At 53.7% G+C, this 17,277-nt stretch overlaps 2 protein-coding genes and 1 long non-coding RNA gene across 4 annotated transcripts in view; all 3 read left to right on the top strand.

Annotated features, from left to right (window-relative positions):
- The window catches only part of KLK10 (kallikrein-related peptidase 10), an 8,385-nt gene extending 7,227 nt beyond the window's left edge, over positions 1–1,158 (top strand). Inside the window, exon 6 of the mRNA XM_014547413.1 lies at positions 649–1,158. Coding sequence (XP_014402899.1) covers positions 649–801 — 153 coding nt within the window. The 3' untranslated portion in view covers positions 802–1,158. The remainder of the gene's footprint in view (positions 1–648) is intronic.
- A 3,981-nt stretch (positions 1,159–5,139) lies between these two features.
- LOC102244952 (kallikrein-9-like) lies at positions 5,140–10,828 on the top strand. Its single transcript, XM_005875893.2, has 5 exons — positions 5,140–5,183; positions 5,364–5,532; positions 7,568–7,833; positions 9,592–9,728; positions 10,049–10,828. The coding sequence occupies exons 1-5, from the start codon at positions 5,141–5,143 to the stop codon at positions 10,199–10,201; spliced, it is 768 nt and encodes a 255-aa protein (XP_005875955.1). The 5' UTR covers position 5,140; the 3' UTR covers positions 10,202–10,828.
- A 947-nt stretch (positions 10,829–11,775) lies between these two features.
- LOC102244656 lies at positions 11,776–14,316 on the top strand. Of its 2 annotated transcripts, none has more exons than XR_001363994.1 (3): positions 11,776–11,892; positions 12,297–12,374; positions 14,137–14,149. It is a non-coding gene; the product is annotated as an uncharacterized LOC102244656 (long non-coding RNA). The 2 variants fall into 2 exon arrangements; XR_001363993.1 differs by lacking the exon at positions 14,137–14,149 and adding an exon at positions 14,171–14,316 and having other exon boundaries at positions 11,778–11,892.
- The last annotated feature ends 2,961 nt before the right edge of the window (positions 14,317–17,277 follow it).

Here is a 17,277-nt window from a genome sequence, read left to right as displayed (position 1 = left end):
GCTGGTCAGGTGTATGCCACACACCCCTTTTCATTCACGTCCCCACGTCCCAGCCTGCCTCCTTGGGCCCATCTTCTTATGTCCAACCCTGTCCCCAGCCCTACCCGCTTCCCAGGCCATCCTGAACTTCACTCCCATCGAGTCATTCCTAAGCCCCCTCACCCCGTGTCTCTCTCTCTAGATCAGTGGTTCTCAACCTTCTGGCCCTTTCAATACAGTTCCTCATGTTGTGGTGACTCCCAACCATAAAATTATTTCCGTTGCTACTTCATCGTCATGTTGCTACTGTGATGAATCGTCATGTAAATATTTGATATGCAGGATGGTCTTAGGCGACCCCTGTGAAAGGGCCGCTCGACCGCCAAAGGGGTCGCGACCCACCGGTTGAGAACCGCTGCTCTAGATCCATCTCCATCCCCTTCCCTGTCAGGAGCTAGAATCTCAGCTCCGTCAAGCCTCCATTCTCATTTCCGGATCCAACATCCGTAACCCACGGTCAAAGGCCACCCCACTTTATACTGTTCAGTTTACCCCATTCCAGCCTCCTCTCTATCCCAGCCTCTTTCTCCCCCGTCACGACCTCAGTCCCCCAAGCGGCAGCCCTCACATTGGTGCCTGTATCCGACCGCTCCTCCCTCCTCCCCACAGAGTGACTCCGGCGGCCCCCTGGTCTGCGATGAGACCCTGCAGGGCGTCCTGTCCTGGGGCGTTTACCCCTGCGGCTCCGCTCAGCACCCGGCCGTCTACACGCAGATCTGCAGATACACTTCCTGGATCGAGAAGACCATCCGCTCCAACTGACCCCGCGACTCCTTCCCCATCTCACATCTTTCCTTGTACAGGACTTTCCCTCCCTCACCCCGTCCAGAGCTCCGCCACCCGTCCTTACCAGCCAGCACCTCTCCTCTCGCCTCCTCCTCCTCCTCCTGCCCCCTGGAGTGCAGGACGCGGGAGCCCGAGAGAGGTCAGGAAGCCAGTCCCTGAGAGAAGCTGTCGGCCACCCAGCCTGGCTTCCTCGGCCGTTCTCTGCTGGGTGACCCTTGGGCAAGCCAGGGACCTCTCTGGGCTTCCGTTTCCACCTGGAAAATGAAGACAAAGAAGTGCCTACCTCGTAGACGTGTTGTGAGGAAACCATGATAAAGCGTGTGTATGTGTGTAGACCAGTGGTTCTCAACCTTCCTAATGCCGCGACCCTTTGATACAGTTCCTCATGTGGTGGTGACCCCCAACCATAAAATTATTTTCGTTGCTACTTCATAACTGTAATGTTGCTACTGTTATGAATCGTAATGTAAATATTACGATTTATAATATGATATGCAGGATGTATTTAGGCGACCCCTGTGAAAGGGTTGTTCGACCCCCAAAGGGGTCACGACTCACAGGTTGAGAACTGCTAGTGTAGATCATGATGGTCGTTCTCAGTAAAGCATGACATGGCATGTGGTGTTAGGATCCGTGAACAGGTCCTGGTGACAACATGTGTGACTCTGGGTCTCAGAGAGGAAAGCACAGGGTAGTCCCCAATCCTATCACACACACCCCCTCTGGCATGTGGTGTTAGGATCCGTGAACAGGTCCTGGTGACAACATATGTGACTCTGGGTCTCAGAGAGGAAAGCACAGGGTCCCCAATCCTATCACACACACACACACCCCCTCACACACACACACATCACACACACACACACACCCTCACACACACACATCACACACCCCAGGGGTCTCCGTTCCTCAGGGCTGATGGGAACATCACATGGCCCACCCCCCTCGGAAGTTCCATGAAGCACCTCTGAGCCATTTCCTTCCTCCCTCCCATTGTGTCCCATGTCTGGGTCCACCCAACACCAGTTGGTCCTGCACAGCAGGAGCTGGTCCGGCTTTTAGTCGCTTGGTGCCTTCTTTGTCTTCCTGGGGCCGCTGGAACACGAGAGACCTCACCCCGGCTCCATCCCAGCCTCTGAGGCCAGGGGAACGCTCCTCGCCTTCATTGCTAAGTTCCCGAAAAGAGCCCTCCCTCTGACATTTAGGGGAAATTTTCTTTCTCTCTGTTCAAGCCAATTGCATCCCTTCACCAACCAAGAGCTGCGATCCCCTCATCCAATGCCCCTAACCCAAGTCCAAGGCCATCCTTCACGGCCCCATCCCAAGATGGCTTGGAGGTTTTTGCTCTGAAAGTGGGTGAAGAAGCGTTCTTTGCCTCGCTCTGAAGCTGTCTCCGTGTAAATATTCCTATACAGTGGGGCCTTGACTTACGAGTTTAATTCGTTCGCAGACCGAGCTCGTTAAGGAGCTCGTTAACTCAAATTATCAACTCAATGCAAAAAATGGGCTGAGAGACAGCTGGTATCTCAAAAAACTCATTAGTCGGGACACTCGTAAGTCAAGGCCCCACTGTGCCTGAGGGGTTCGGGGGAGAGAGGAGGAGCGGAGATAATACACAAAATGTGGGCAAAGCCAATATATGATCTTGCACCTCCACTTAGCCTGGTGTTTGGAGCGGAAACATAAGCCGACCCTCTGAGCAACAGAAATTTTCCATCCAGCACAGGCTGTTCCATTCAAACACCAATTTGTTGAGCATTTATTGGATGGCAGGCCGGGTGCTGGGCTGGGAACATAGCGGTGACCACACGGTCGCTGCCCCCACAGATGACTGGTGCACAGTCCCTGGCACGGACTCCTCCCTGCTCCCATCAGCACACCCAGGAAACCATAATGAAGCATCAGCTGAGTTTGTTATGGGAGGATCGGAAGCAAAGCGGGCGGGGACTCAAAAACTTGAATCATTTTCTTTTTTTAAAAAAAAAATTTTTAAATTGATTTCAGAGCGAAAGGGAGAGGGAGAGAGAGAAACATCAGTGATGGGAAAGAATCATTGATCCACTGCCTCCTGCCCGCCCCCTAGCGGGGATCGAGCCCACAGGCCGGGCATGTGCCCTTGACTGGAATCGAACCTGGGACCCTTCAGTCCGAAGGTCAACGCTCAGTGATGGCGAACCTATGACACGCGTGTCAGAGGTGACACGCGAACTCATTTTTTTGGTTGATTTTTCTTTGTTAAATGGCATTTAAATATATAAAATAAATATCAAAAAGATAAGTCTTTGTTTTACTATGGTTGCAAAGATCAAAAAATTTCTATATGTGACATGGCACCAGAGTTAAGTTAGGGTTTTTCAAAATGCTGACACGCCAAGCTCAAAAGGTTCGCCATCACCACTGAGCCAAACCTGCTAGGGCTTGAATCATTTTTAAAAATATATCTTTTATTGATTATGAGATAGAGTAGAAGGGAGAGGGAGGAGAGAGAAACATCTATGTGGGAGAGAAGCATTGATCAGTTGCCTCCTGCACGCCCCCTACAGGGGAGCGAGCCTGAAACCCAGGTTTGTACCCTGAGCGGGGAATTGAACCGGCAACCTTTTAAAAAAAATTTTTTTTTAAATATATTTTATTGATTTTTTACAGAGAGGAAGGGAGAGGGATAGAGACTTAGAAACATCAATGAGAGAGAAACATCAATCAGCTGCCTCCTGCACACCTACTGGGGATGTGCCCGCAACCAAGGTACACGCCCTTGACCGGGATCGAACCTGGGACCTTTCAGTCCGCAGGCCGACGCTCTATCCACTGAGCCAAACCGGTTAGGGCTGAACCAGCGACCTTTCAGTGCATGGACAACGCACAGCCCACTGAGCCACACCAGCCAGGGCTTGATTCATTTTTAAAGGCAGCTCACACCACAAGTATTTGCTGAATCCTGTCCCGTGTCAGGTCCAAGAGATGAATCAGACTGGGCCCTGCTTTCAAGGAGCTGCTGGTCAGGCCAGGGAGACAGGCAAGCCTTCCATTCCTGGCATTCAAGTCTCCGCCCCAAGGTTCCCTCAAGGAGACCTTCCAGCATGGCCTGGGCTGAGGCGGTTCCCGCTCACCCCCAAGTCACCAAGCCATTGTTTTGTTTCTCTCACAGCCCTTGTTAGAGCAGAAACGATCCTATATAATAAAGAGCTAATACACTAATTAGACCAGACAGCAGAATGACTGTCCGGACGACCTTCCGGACGAAGCTAGGGCTGCGAAGGATGAGCCCCTTGCAAGAATTTTGTGCATCGCGCACTAACTGGTTTGGCTCAGTGGGTAGAGCATCAGGGTCCCGGGTTCAATTCTGGTCAAGGGCACATGCTGGGTTGTGGGTTCGATTCCCAGTAGGGGGCATGCAGGAGGCAGCCGATCAATGGTTATCTCTCATCATTGATGTTTCTATCTCTCCCTCTCCCTTCCTCTCTGAAATCAATAAAAATAAATAAAATCCTATATAATAAAAGCCTAATATGTAAATCAACCAAACAGCAGAACGACCAGTGGAACGACCGGTGATTATGATGCGCACTTACCACCAGGGGGCAGACGCTCAATGCAGTCCTTCGGTTGATCTCTTACCCCCCACCCCCCGCCTTCCTGCTGTAGTTTCACAGTCTGTTCGATGCTTCTTTGCCTCTATCTCCCTCTCCCTATGATTTCTTTCTCTTTCCCCACCTCAGCCACATCCCGTCTCCTGTGTGGCTTCCTGCCTCTGAGTCCTGCTTCTTCTCCCGCCTGCAGCCTGATTTCTGTGCAGGGCTCCTGTTCATTGGTCATTCAAGACTCCAGAGCCCGCCTTAGGGATCCTCCTCCTCACCCTCATCCTCCCTCAGGCCACTGACTGTCCTGCATGTAGATCCGGTACCTGGAGGTCATGGGGAACGAGGGCTCCCCCTCTTTGGAGCTTCCTCCTCACCCTCATCCTCCTTCAGGCCGCTGGCTGTCCTGCATGTAGATCCGGTACCTGGAGGTCATGGGGAACGAGGGCTCCCCCTCTTTGGAGACACCAGGAGGATTCTATGTCCTAGGCCCCCTTCCCCATGTAGTCAAGCCCTGGCCCAGCGGGCAGTCAGCTCTTTCTAACAGGGGAGCCCCCTGTATGGCTCCCTCTCGAGGCATCCAGGCCAGGCCCCAGGGCTTCCTCCTCCCCCAGTGACATTTCCCAACCCCAATTAATCACAGGGTGGCCCCAGGGAGGAGGAAGGAGATGGCATGGCGAACCATAAAGAAGCAGGGACACCAGGGCCAGATGCCAGGACCCAGGCGCCCAGAGGTCATGCAGCTGGGATTTGTCTGTGCTCTGCTTTCTCTCCTGGCAGGTGAGGCTCCTGCCATCCTCCCTGTCTATCCCGCGGACCCTCTAGGGCCCCAGCAGCCTCTCCACTTTGCCCTTCATGCCCCCAGCCTTCTGCTCCTGCCCTCCAGGCGTCTCTGCCTCTCCCCCCAGCCCTCCCACCTTGCTCTTCACTGACCCCCCTCTGCCTCCCACCTGCCCGCAGGGAACAGCTGGGCAGACACCAGAGCCATTGGGGCTCAGGAATGCCACCCCAACTCGCAGCCCTGGCAGGCAGGCCTCTTCTATGTCACGCGCAACCCCTACCGCTTATTGTGCGGGGCGACCCTCATCAGCGACCGCTGGCTGCTCACAGCTGCCCACTGCTACAAGCCGTGAGTGACCGCTCTGGGGAGGGCGCCGGGGATAAGAGAAGGTGAGGGGGGCAAGGGCCTCTGGTAGAGGAGGGAGGGAGCTGTAGGCAAGAAGGGATGAGCCTCTGTTTCTGTTCCCAGAAGTTCAACTCGGAATTACAAAGAGTCAACTTTTCCTAATTCTAGAGTTTTTAAAGAATCTGGTTCTAAGAGTCTAAGATTGGAAATTTACAGTCTTTGGATCCTCGACTCTGACCCAGAGAAATCCAGAACCATAGACTCCTAAAATCTTGGATCGACGAGATCCTACAGGAGCCTCAGAGAATTCTAGAATCTTAGAAGTCCAGAGCAGCGCTGGCAATGAAATATAGCACTAGCCATTTAAGTTTAACATGTCTAGTAGACACGTGGCAAAAGTAAAAGAAAAACAAGAAGATTTCATTTTAATGATAGATTTACCTTCGTACTCAAAATATTATTTTAACATGTAATCAGTGTCAAATATCTACAAATGTCATTGCTTACTCTTTATGGTGTAAGCCTTTGAAACTGGACATGTATTTTACACGTATGACACACCTCCATCAGAACTAGTTGTACTGGATAAGAGCAATACTAGAATCTTAGAGTTTCCGGCTAGGTTCATCGACTACAGATGCTCACAGTCCTAGAATACTGTGATTTGTAACATTCCAGAATCTTGAAACAAGAAAATTCTAGAAGGTTGTATTCATCAATGTCTAGAATTTGTCGCATTTAATATCCACAGAATGCTATCATTCCAGATTCTTAAAATCTCTACACTTTTAAGTCAGAGAATTCTTGAGTCTCCAACTACTTGAATCTTAGATTTTTCAATTTCCAAAATCAATAGACTCCTAGAATTCTAGAATGATGATATTCTCATCGGATTGTCCCAAAATATTAAAATTCTAGGCTCATTAAGTTCTAGGTTTAATTCAGATAATTTTAAAATCCTAGAATTTTGACCTAGAGGAATCTAGAACAGGATAATCTTGGATTCATGACATTCTAGAACTTGAGCCTCATAGAATTCTAGAATTTGTAGGTTCCTAAGGGGTTAGAATCCTAGAGTTCTGGGCATTCTGATAGAATCCTAGAATTTACCTGAGGCAGAAATCCTGTCTGCATATCTCTGGAAAGGGGGCTGCCTACCCTGTTCTGATGTTCTTCCCTCCAGGAATGAAGAGCAGGTGTTGCTACAGGATGCTATGTGGGAATTTCCCATCATGCATTGCTCCATGGTGGGGCCTCTTTCAGCTCACAGTCTGTACACCAGGCTAGGAGAGTAAAGTTGAGATTTCAGCCCCAAAGATGAAGAAGGGGAAAAGAAGAGATATGGAGGTAGAAGGGATTGAGAGGCAAGGATGAGTTAGGGTGGGGGGAAAAGGCCAATTTCCCAGGCACAGAGATAGAAATAACTTCACACTCCTCAAACTCGGCGTTCTCGGACATTAGCCTGGTCCCTCACATGAGAGGTCAGAGGCTGGGGGTTGGACATGTAGACCACCAGAAGGTCCCCAGCTGTCCAGGACACGAACCCAGAGTAGAAGATGTAAACTAAAACCGCAGTCAGAAGACATGAGGTCAAACCTCAGGAGGAAAGGCATTGAGGGGTTGGCGATATGGCAGTCAAGAAAAGCCGGGGGCCACAGGTGACCCCAAAGTTGGGGATTTTCCATACCCCATCAGCCGGCCACTCCACACAGAACCACCAGGGGTGGGGCTGTTTTTGTGTTGTAGGTGGAGCCCCTGTGTGCCTACAAGGTGCCAGGGAACCCAGGTCACCAGCAAGGCTGCAGGTGGGGCAATGGAGAAGGTGGCTCAGGTGGCATGGACCTAGGACATGGTGTGAGGGAGAACTACAAAAGCAGAGGCAGACAAAGGGATGGAGTGGGGATCGGGAGCCCAGAGAGGGTGTGTGCCTGGCTTAAAATCACACAGCACTCTTGGATCGCACATATGATGGGGACCCAGAGAGGAGATATATATACTTTGTGGAGAGTCACACAACACCTGAGGTCTGTCCCAGCAGGTTTCTGTGGGTCCGCCTGGGGGAGCATCACCTCCAGAAAAGGGAGGGCCCAGAGCAGCTGTTCCGGGTCATGGACTTCTTCCCCCACCCTGGGTTCAAGAAGAACCGTATCACCCAAGACTACAATAATGACATCATGCGGATCCGTCTGCCCAGGAAGGCACGCCTGGGTCCTGCCGTGCAGCCCCTCAACATCAGCCAGACCTGCGTCTCCCCCGGCACCCAGTGCCTCATCTCAGGCTGGGGGGCCGTGTCCAGCCCCATAGGTACAGCCCCTTACATCTTACGCTGTGGGTCTAACTCCCTCCTCCTTCTCTGTCTCTGCCTTTCATGTCTATTCTCTATCTATTGATCTATCTCTCCACCCATATGTTCCAGCAAATCTAAGATGCTATCCTATATAATAAAGAGGTAACATGCAAATTGTTTGTCACACCCTCACAAGATTGCTGCCTATGACCAGGCTGGCAGGGGGTTAGTGAGGGACAACCAAACGACTGAACAGCAGGCCGCATGGGGCAACCAGGCTGGTGGGGGGGCCGTGAAGGGCGATCAGGCTGGCAGAGGGGGCAGTTAGGGGCAACCAGGCCGGCAGGGGGGCAATTAGGGGTGATCAGGCCAGCACTCAGAGGCAGTGAGGGGCAATCAGGCTGGTGGGGCGGGGGGGAAGGAGGCCAGTTAGGGGCGACCAGGCAGGCAGGCAGGTGCACGATTAGGAGCCAGTGGTCCAGGATTGTGAGAGGGATGTCTGACGGCCGGTTTAGGCCCGATTCCGGGGATCGGGCCTAAACCAGCAGTCGGACATCCCCCGAGGGGTCCCGGATTAGAGAGGTTGCAGGCTGGGCTGAGGGGACACCCCCTCCCCATGCATGAATTTCGTGCAGTGGGCCTCTAGTAAATTATAAGGTGCATCATTACTTCACTGAGAATGGGGGGTCCCACTGACCCTTGTGAGACTACGTTTACTGGGAGACACCTCCTGATTTCAGGCTGTTTAAAGGTGCAAATATATGGATCTTAGAATCCAAATAAGGCTGCCTATTCTCAGAGTCAGAAATCAAAGACCTATTAGCCAAATTGGGCTTCTCACATTAGTGCTGGAGATTTTGCATAAAAGCTGGGTTTCTGGATTCACTTGGAAAGAACTTGGGGCAATGCTGGACCCACGTTTCCCAAAGACCGACCACTGTTGGATGGAGAGAGTGGAGGTGGCCCCTGCAGATCGAACCACAACAGGGCCTGGCACCCCACTTCCATTTACCCACCAAGCCCCTGGATGCATCTGAGTTGGCACCCAGGCATTATCTATATTGACATATGTGTGTTTCTATCCATGTCTATCTCTATGTGCTGTAACCTCTTCTATCTCTACCTCGTATCTCTAAATCTCTCTCTCTCTCTCTGTATCAATGACCATCTCCCTATAAATGTCTCCTCCCCTTTAACTCGGGGCCTTCTCGCTGGATATCTGTGGGCCCATTTCTATTTCGGCATGGCCTCCTCTGCGAATTTCTTTCCCCTTAAAAGGTCTCTAGCTCCTGCCACGGTCTCTGTTTTTCTCTGTGTAAAATATATGTGCGTCTCTTCTCGTCTCTTGCCTCTCTGCGTGTTTCTGGTTCTCTCCTCTTCATATACATTCAGTCTATGATTCTGTCTCTTTGTCACTGTCTCGTTTCTTGGAGAAGCAGATGCTGTGGCTCCATGGATCCTCCTTAAGAAAGGGGTTGTGTGTGCTGCCCTGGCCAGTTTGGCTCAGTGGATAGAGCGTGGGCCTGCAGACTGAAAGGTCCCGGGTTCGATTCCGGTCAAGGGCACATGTCCGTGTTTCAGCTCGATCCCCAGTAGGGGGTGTGCAGGAGGCAGCCGATCTGTGGTTTTCTCTCCTCATTGATGTTTCTATCTCTCCCTCTCCCTTCCTTCTGAAATCAATTTTTTAAAAATTATTTTTTTTTAAAGAAAGGGGTTGTGTGTGCTGAGTGACATGGGTACAGCTGCTGATCCTCGGTGACCTCCTTCCCCAACAGTGCATTTCCCAGTCACGCTGCAGTGTGCCAACATCAGCATCCTGGAGCCCAGACTCTGCCGGCGGGCATATCCCGGCCAAATCTCCAAGCGCATGCTCTGTGCCGGCCTGTGGGAGGGGGGCCGCGGCTCCTGTCAGGTGAGATCTACTCTGGGAAGGAGGTGGAGGGTGGGGATCCTGCTAAGACACTGGTGCCAGCACCAGGATTGATAGATCTAAGAAAGGGGGGAGTTGGGGGTCTGAGCTCCAAGTCCTGGGGGAAGAGGGTGCTAGGGGCCCAGAATGCTCGGTCCCAGGGAGGGGTGAAGGCTGTGAGCTTTTCCTCCTGGGTCTGAGGGCGGAGGGTCTGGAGACCTGGATGTCTGGGTGTCAGGGGAGCGGAAACCGGGTGGTCTGTGTGATGTCATACTAGTCGTGAGACGGGCCTAACCGTTTCTCTGCTTTTCTCCCGCGCACAGGGCGACTCTGGGGGCCCCCTGGTTTGCCATGGGACTCTGGCTGGTGTGGTGTCTGGGGGCTCAGAGCCCTGCTCCCGACCTCGGCACCCCGCCGTCTATAGTAGCGTTTGCCACTACGTGCGCTGGATCAGAAAGACGATGGAGGAATACTGAGCCCTCGTGCCTTGGATGACGGGGGGCGGGGCACCGGGTAGGGGGGGGTCCAGCCTCCACGGTCTCCACCCGTGCCCTCAGCTGTCCTGGAGAGCAGCCTTCTGGACACTTGTATCCTCCTGGTTCCAGCTCTAAGACGTCAGCAAGAACTGGCACCACCTTGTGGAACAGCATCATCTGGTGGCTCAACCCCAGGCCAGCCATCCACGAAATAGCCCCGCCCCTCGGAACTTTGCCCAATGAGAGGTCTCCGCTGGACTCCAGCCCGTGTGTGTGTGTGTGTGTGTGTGTGTGTGTGTGTGTCCGCCTCCTTTGTCAGAGTCCCCGCCCCCATGACGTCAGAGGTACTATAGCTTTCCCCCATTGGCGGGCAGGAAGGGTCTGGCCCCGCCCCTCACGGCCCTGCTTTGGGCTGGTCCTGGGTTTGAATCCTGCCCTGGACCATCTGGGAGAAGTTGAGGGGAGGGTCTGGGTTTCTTCAGATCCAATGGATGGTTTTGCAATAAAGGCACCGCGGAGCCCTTTCTGCTTTCTGCTTGGGTCATGGGATGGAGGAAGGGCAACGAGAGGGTGTTGGAGGCCCCAAAGGGTACCACCACCGGAGGAGGCCAATGTGTGTGTGTGGGGGAGAATGGGGAACATCTGTCCTACTGTCCATAAGAATCCTATATAATAAAAGCCTAATATGCTAAGTGTCTGACCATTCCACCATTCAACCAGTCGCTATGACATGCACTGACCACCAGGGGGCAGACGCTCCGACCAGTAGGTTAGCTTGCTGCTGGGGTCCAGCCAATGGGGATGGTCAAGACAAGCCAGACACGCCTTGGAGCCCTCCCACAGCCCCTCCCCGGGCCCCCACTGTGCACCAGTGGGGTCCCTCAGCCAGGCCTGTGCCCTCTCGCAATCCAGGACCCCTCGGGGGGAGTTGGAGAGCTGATTTCAGCCCGATTTCCCCAGGCCAGGCCGAGGGACCCCACTGGTGCACGAATCTGTGCACCGGACCTCTAGTAGTAATTTCATTTCCCCGGAGCCCTGCGTCGGTCCTGCCTGAAGTGTGTCCCCATCAGCCCTATTGCAGCAAGCCTCGTGGGTTCTGCTCAGGCTGGTCTGGTCGCCCCCAGGGGAAGGGGAAACCAGGTCATGGTGCCTCCCAAACCTGCCTGCCCAGGCCAGAAGCTCAGGGGACAGCGGGCAGGGCTGATCCACCCTCAGGTTCCTGACCAAGAAGACGTGTTTTTCTTCTATTCGGGGTTACTGGCTGCAGCAGCAGCAGCAGCCCCCCTCCTCCCTCAGTCCCAGAGTCCGGGCCCCAAGCCCTCTCATCCTTGTATGCTGGAGTCCAGACACCCTCCTCCTCCTCATTCAGACCCAGGAGTCTAGGCCCCGAGCCCTGGCCTCTCCCAGACCCAGACATCTGAGCCCCCAGTCCTTTCTGTTTCAGACCCAGGAGTCACAGCACTGAGCTCCTCTCCCTGGCCTCTGCACCCCGAGAATCCAGCCCCTCCTCCCTCCAGAATTTCCCTTCAGCCCCTCAGCCCCGCAGCCCCTCCTCACTCCAGCCCAGGCTGCTCTGTCAGCTCAGGGCGGGAGGAGGCGGAGCAGGAGGCGGGGAGTCCCAGTTAAAAGGCTCCAGGTCCCTGGACCAGGCAGAGTGAGCTCCTGGGGCCCCTTCCTCTGGGTCAGAATCAGTAGGTGGCCCCGCCCCCTGGCCTCTCAGAGCCTGGCACCTGGACCCGGGCCCCTCCTCCTTCAGGCCCAGGACTTTAACCAGAGAGCCCCTCCTCCTTCCAGCCCCGGGAATCTGAGCCCCAGCCTCCTCTTCCCCAAGATTCAGGAGGAGTCCGGGATACTAACTCCCTTCTCCCTGGGAACCTAAAAACCCAGACCCGCAGCCCCCTCTCTCCTCAGATTCAGGAATCGGGGGCCCCACCCCCTTCTAAGACCCAGGTTCTGGGTCCCAGCCCCTTCCTCCCACAGGACCCAGAAGAACAGCTCTGGATGCTCTGCTCCCCTGGACCCCCAATCCCACGAACCTACTAGGATTTCAGGCTCCCCCCTCCTCCTCTCTCAGCCCAGGCTCTCCCTCCCCCAGGCCTCAGCATGGGACGCCCACCGCCTGCTGCCATGTGCACCTGGATCTTCCTGCTCTTGCTGCTGGAAGCCTGTGCAGGTGAGGAGGGCCGGCCGGCACCGGGGGTGAGTGTGAGCCTGTGTGCTCGCCGTGGTGGCTGTGTGGGTGCCTGTGGTGGGTGAGGGAGGCGTGAGGTGTGTGATCGCATGTGGGGGCTCTGGGGCTGGCTTTGGTGGGGGCGGGCGGAGGCATGGCTCTGGGGACAGCTGGTAGGAGAGTGTCAGGGGATGCTGCAAATTTGCATGAGCACACCTAGCTTGGGGGCTGCTTGCCGAGGGGTGCAGATACCCACGGGAGTGTAGGAGCATGTGGGAGCATGTGGAAGTGTGTGATGACTCAGGGGCTTCCATTGCTATCGTGGTAATTAGCTAGTTAACTTTATTTTTTAATGTTTTTTTAATTAATTAATTAATTAATTTTTTTTGGTTTCAAGAGAGGAAGGGAGAGAAAAAAGCATCAATGATGAGAGAATCATTGATTGGCTGCCTCCTCCACGCCCCCTACTGGGGATGGAGTCTGCAACCCCGGGCATGGGCCCTTGACCGGAATTGAACCTGGGACCCTTCAGTCACAGGCTAACGCTCTATCCACTGAGCCAAACCAGCCAGGGCCAAAGAAAGCAAAGGGAATTCAGACATTATAAGCGTGGTCACCTGGGAAGTTTCACCAGGAAGCTACAACTTCAGCAGTATTGTTCCTCCAAGGGGATTCACACCCCTCCTTCCCCCATCCCGAGGTTGAGGGTGGAAAGGGCAAGTTAGACCAGTGAAGGCAGGATGACATATGGAAGGTGCTTGCCTGTCAGTCTCACCTGGGAAATGCTGGATTGTCTACGGCCGTGTGTTCGGCAAACTGCGGCTCGCAAGCCACATGCGGCTCTTTGGCCCCTTGAGTGTGGCTCTTCCACAAAATACCGACTTCTGCGCATGGGCCACGAAGTTTCAATCGCACTGTATGCGCCCGCCCGCACGTGGTATTTTGCCTTGACTCTAGGGCAGCGGTTCTCAACCTGTGGGTCGCAACCCCTTTGGGGGTCAAACGACCCTTTCACAGGAGTCGCCTAAGACCATCGGAAAACACATAATTACATATTGTTTTTGTGATGAATCACTAGGCTTTCATTATGTTCAATTTATAACAATGAAATTGGGTGTCACCACAACAAGAGGACCTGTATTAAAGGGTCGTGGCATTAGGAAGGTTGAGAACCACTAGTCTAGGGGGTGGCCCCATCAGAAGCTCTTGGAATCTTGGAAAGTTAATAGGTCAGTTTGAAGAAACTCCTGGTTAAAATCCCCCGACAAAGAGTTCCTTCTCTCCTGCTCTCTTTAGCTCCAGGACCCCACTGGCAGCTGCACGCCCGCCTTCTCCCTGCAGAGCCAGGTGGACCTCGCACGCAGGATGCTGGCCTGGACAGGACACTAACATGGAGCAGAAACCAGGGGCAGTGGCCTTTATCCTGGTCCTGCTGAAGATGAGACCGGATGTGTTCCGTGGTGGGATGGAGGGAAATGGGACATGGGAAAAGCAGGGGTTTATTTCCACACCCATAAACATCGCTCTCCTCCTGTGCCGGTCTCGGGAAACTCTTTTCCTTGAGACATGACAAGAACCCCACTGCCACCAATAACACAATGAGTGTCCGTGTTATTCCATGTGGCGGCATGTGCAAGCCGGGAGCCCCACACGGGAGGGTGTGCGGACACATGAGGAGAAAGGCAGAGAACCTGGGTGTGTCCCTTTGAACCCACAGTGGTTTTCCTGCCCTCCTCCTCACTCATCCCCCCCTACACTGCCCCAGGGGTGGCAATCCACCCCTCTCCCTCCTGCTGCAGGGCACTGGAGGGCACAGGAGAGCAAGGTGCTGGGGGCCAGGGGCTCAAGGCCCATTCGCAGCCTGGGAAGGCGGCTTTGTTCCAGGGCATTCAGCTGTCATGTCAGGGTGTCTTCATAGATGTCACAACTGGGTCCTCACAGAAGCCCACTGTAAAAATAAAAATAAGAAAATTGTGGGTGGCCCTGGCTGGTGTGGCTCGGGTGGTTGAGCGTGGTGCCGTGCACCAAAAGGTCACCAGTTCAATTCCCATCAGGACGCACATGCCGCTGGAGAGCCACCTGGATTCGCCCAAGAATCTGTCACTGATCAGCAACAAAGAACTGTGGCCTCACACCCCTGCCTTGGCCACGGGTCAGGCTGAGCCTGAGGCCCGGTTCCTGGCTGCAAATGATGGAGGGCTATGGTGTGAGCCACGGTGTTCACACTGAGGAGGGCCTCTCAATGACACGGACAGGAGCAGAACAACGCTGACTTCCCTTGCTGTTGGTGGGACTCTCTCTATTGTTGACTCTCTAGGTTGTGGGCTGTGGGCAGTGAAGAAGGAGGCGGAGGGTGGGGCCCGGCCGGCGTGGCTCAGTGAGCTTCAGCTTATAAACCAGGAGGTCACAGGTTTGTTTCCCCGCCAAGGGCACATGCCCAGGTTGCAGGCTCCATCCCTAGTGAGGGGTGCACCCAATTGATGATTCTCTTCTATCATTGATGTTTCTATCTCTCCCTCCCTCCCTCCCTCTCCCTTCCTCTCTGAAATCAATAAAAATATGTTTTAAAAAAACAAAAACCTGAATGGATGCTTGGCCTGAGGTGGGTTTGGCCTAAGGAAAGAGGGGGCTGGGTTTTCACATCAGGGAAGAGAAACTGGGGACCGAGTCTCTAACAGAGGAGGTTTGGGGGCCTGGGTCTGAGAAGCTGAAGGGCCCCAACTCCTGGGTCTGAGGGAGGACGAGGCTGGGGGCCTGGACCCCTGGGTCTGAGGGAGGAGGGGCTGGGGGCCTGGACCCCTGGGTCTGAGGGAGGAGGGGCTGGGGGCCTGGACCCCTGGGTCTGAGGGAGGAGGGGCTGGGGGCCTGGACCCCTGGGCCTGAGGGAGAAGGGGCTGGGGGCTTGGGAACGGTCTGGGTGTCTGGACTCCTGGGTCCTGGAGCTTTGGGGCTGGACCCCGGGAGAACCTGGTGTTTCCTCACTTTAGTGAAATACAACAAGGGCCTGAGCTGCTCCAGGGTCACCATCCTGAGCCCCAGGGAGTGTGAGGCCTTCTACCCAGGCGTCCTCACCAACAACATGCTGTGCGCGGGACTGGACCAGGGCCAGGACCCCTGCCAGGTAGGGCCTGCCCGGGGAGGGCCTCTGACCGGCGGGAGTGGGCAGAGGGAGGTGATGGGGGAGCAGAGGGTCCACCCTTGTCCTTGTCCCCAAACCCCCCAGCCACCCAGCCACACAGCATCCCCACGCCCAACCCTCTCCCACCCCTACCTCGGCTTCATGCCTGTCAACAGAACTTGGTCCAAACCTATATGCAAATTTCATGAGTTTATTGGAGTCAAAATTTTGAGGACTTGCCTGGAAGCGAGATCTCCAGGGATTGAGGGGAAAAAAGAACAACACAAAAAACCTGTCTGCCTTTGTAATGATAATATCTAGTTTCCAATAAGCTTATCTAAATAATCTATTAACCAGTTAACTGCCACGCGTCCAACACGGAAACCATCCCCACACATCAAGATATTTTGAATTTAATTTTTTTAAAAATCGATTTGCAATGAATAGTATAAAAATAAATATATTACTCACAATACGGGTGTCCTTGAATATTTTCCGTTGAAAATTCTCATGGAAAAAAAAAAGATTTTAAAGCATCTACAGACGCTTGTGCCGTACAAAGGGTTAAAATACAAATTCTGAGTAATAAATCTTACCTAAGCCGATCAGTTTAACTCCAGTCACCTGTGGTTTACCGAATCTGTAAATTTTACTGTATGCCTGTCTCCATTAAAATAACTCTCTTAAGCCCGCCCGGCATGGCTCAGTGGTTGAGCATCGACCTATGAACCAGGAGGTCACGGTTCAAATTCCCCGTCAGGGCATGTGCCCGGGGTTTCAGGCTTGATCCTCAATGCAAGGCGTGCAGGAGGCAGTTGATCAATGATTCGCTCTCATCATTGATGTTTCCCTCCCTTCTGCTCTGAAATCAATAAAAATATTTTTCCAAAAAATGTCAGTAAGTTTGCTAAGACATCATAAAATACGTTTGCCAGCCGAGGGAATGCCAATGACTCATTTTTACTTTTTCTCCCTTCTAGCTCTACTGAAGCCCTTGCTGGACATTCTCTAGGACCAGTTTAAGGGATGTGGGACTTTGGAAATGGAGGCATGTAATTTCACACAAGTAAATATCACTCCTTATCTTGAGCCAGTCTTAGCAGGCTCTGAAGATGTCGCAAGTACCACAGTCCCACTAGCAATGGACGAATCCCACCCGTGTAGTCCTCTGATAACATCATGATCTGCAAACAGCTCCTGGTGACAATGTGTGTGACTCTGTGTCCTGGGGAGAAAAGCACAGGGTAGTCCCCCATCCTACCCCCTCACACACCCCAGAGCTGAGGGGAGCATCACAGGGCCCACCCACCTCGGAAGTTCCTTGAAGCACCACTATACCACTTCCTCCTTCCCTCCTCCCACTGCGTCCCATGTCTGGGCCCACCCAACACCAGTTGGTCCTGTACAGCAGGAGCCGGGCTGGCTCTGAGTCACCTGGTACCAGCTGGCCTTCCTGGGGCCACTGGAACCCAAGAGACGTCACCCTGTCTCCGCCCCAGCCTCTAAGGCCAGAGGAACACTCCTCACCGCTGTGTTACATCCCCACAAAGAAGCCCGCTGAAATGTAGGGGAAATGGTTCCATTTGCTTGTGAAATCCAACGGCATCCCTTCACCCACCAAGAGCTGCAGTCGCAAGCTCACCAGGTCTCCATTCTCAGCCCTCACCCAACGCCCATAACCCAAGGCCAGCTCCATCCTCCAGACCCCACTCCCGAAATGGCTTTGGGATTTTGCTTGGAAAACGTGGGAAGAAGGGTTCATTTCCTCTCTCGGGAACTGTCTCCGTG

This window comes from Myotis brandtii, unplaced genomic scaffold, assembly GCF_000412655.1.
Source record: "Myotis brandtii unplaced genomic scaffold, ASM41265v1 scaffold474, whole genome shotgun sequence".
Classification (NCBI taxonomy): domain Eukaryota; kingdom Metazoa; phylum Chordata; class Mammalia; order Chiroptera; family Vespertilionidae; genus Myotis; species Myotis brandtii.
The sequence above is the reverse complement of the archived record's forward strand: the minus strand, read 5'-3'. Positions and strand labels throughout refer to the sequence as shown.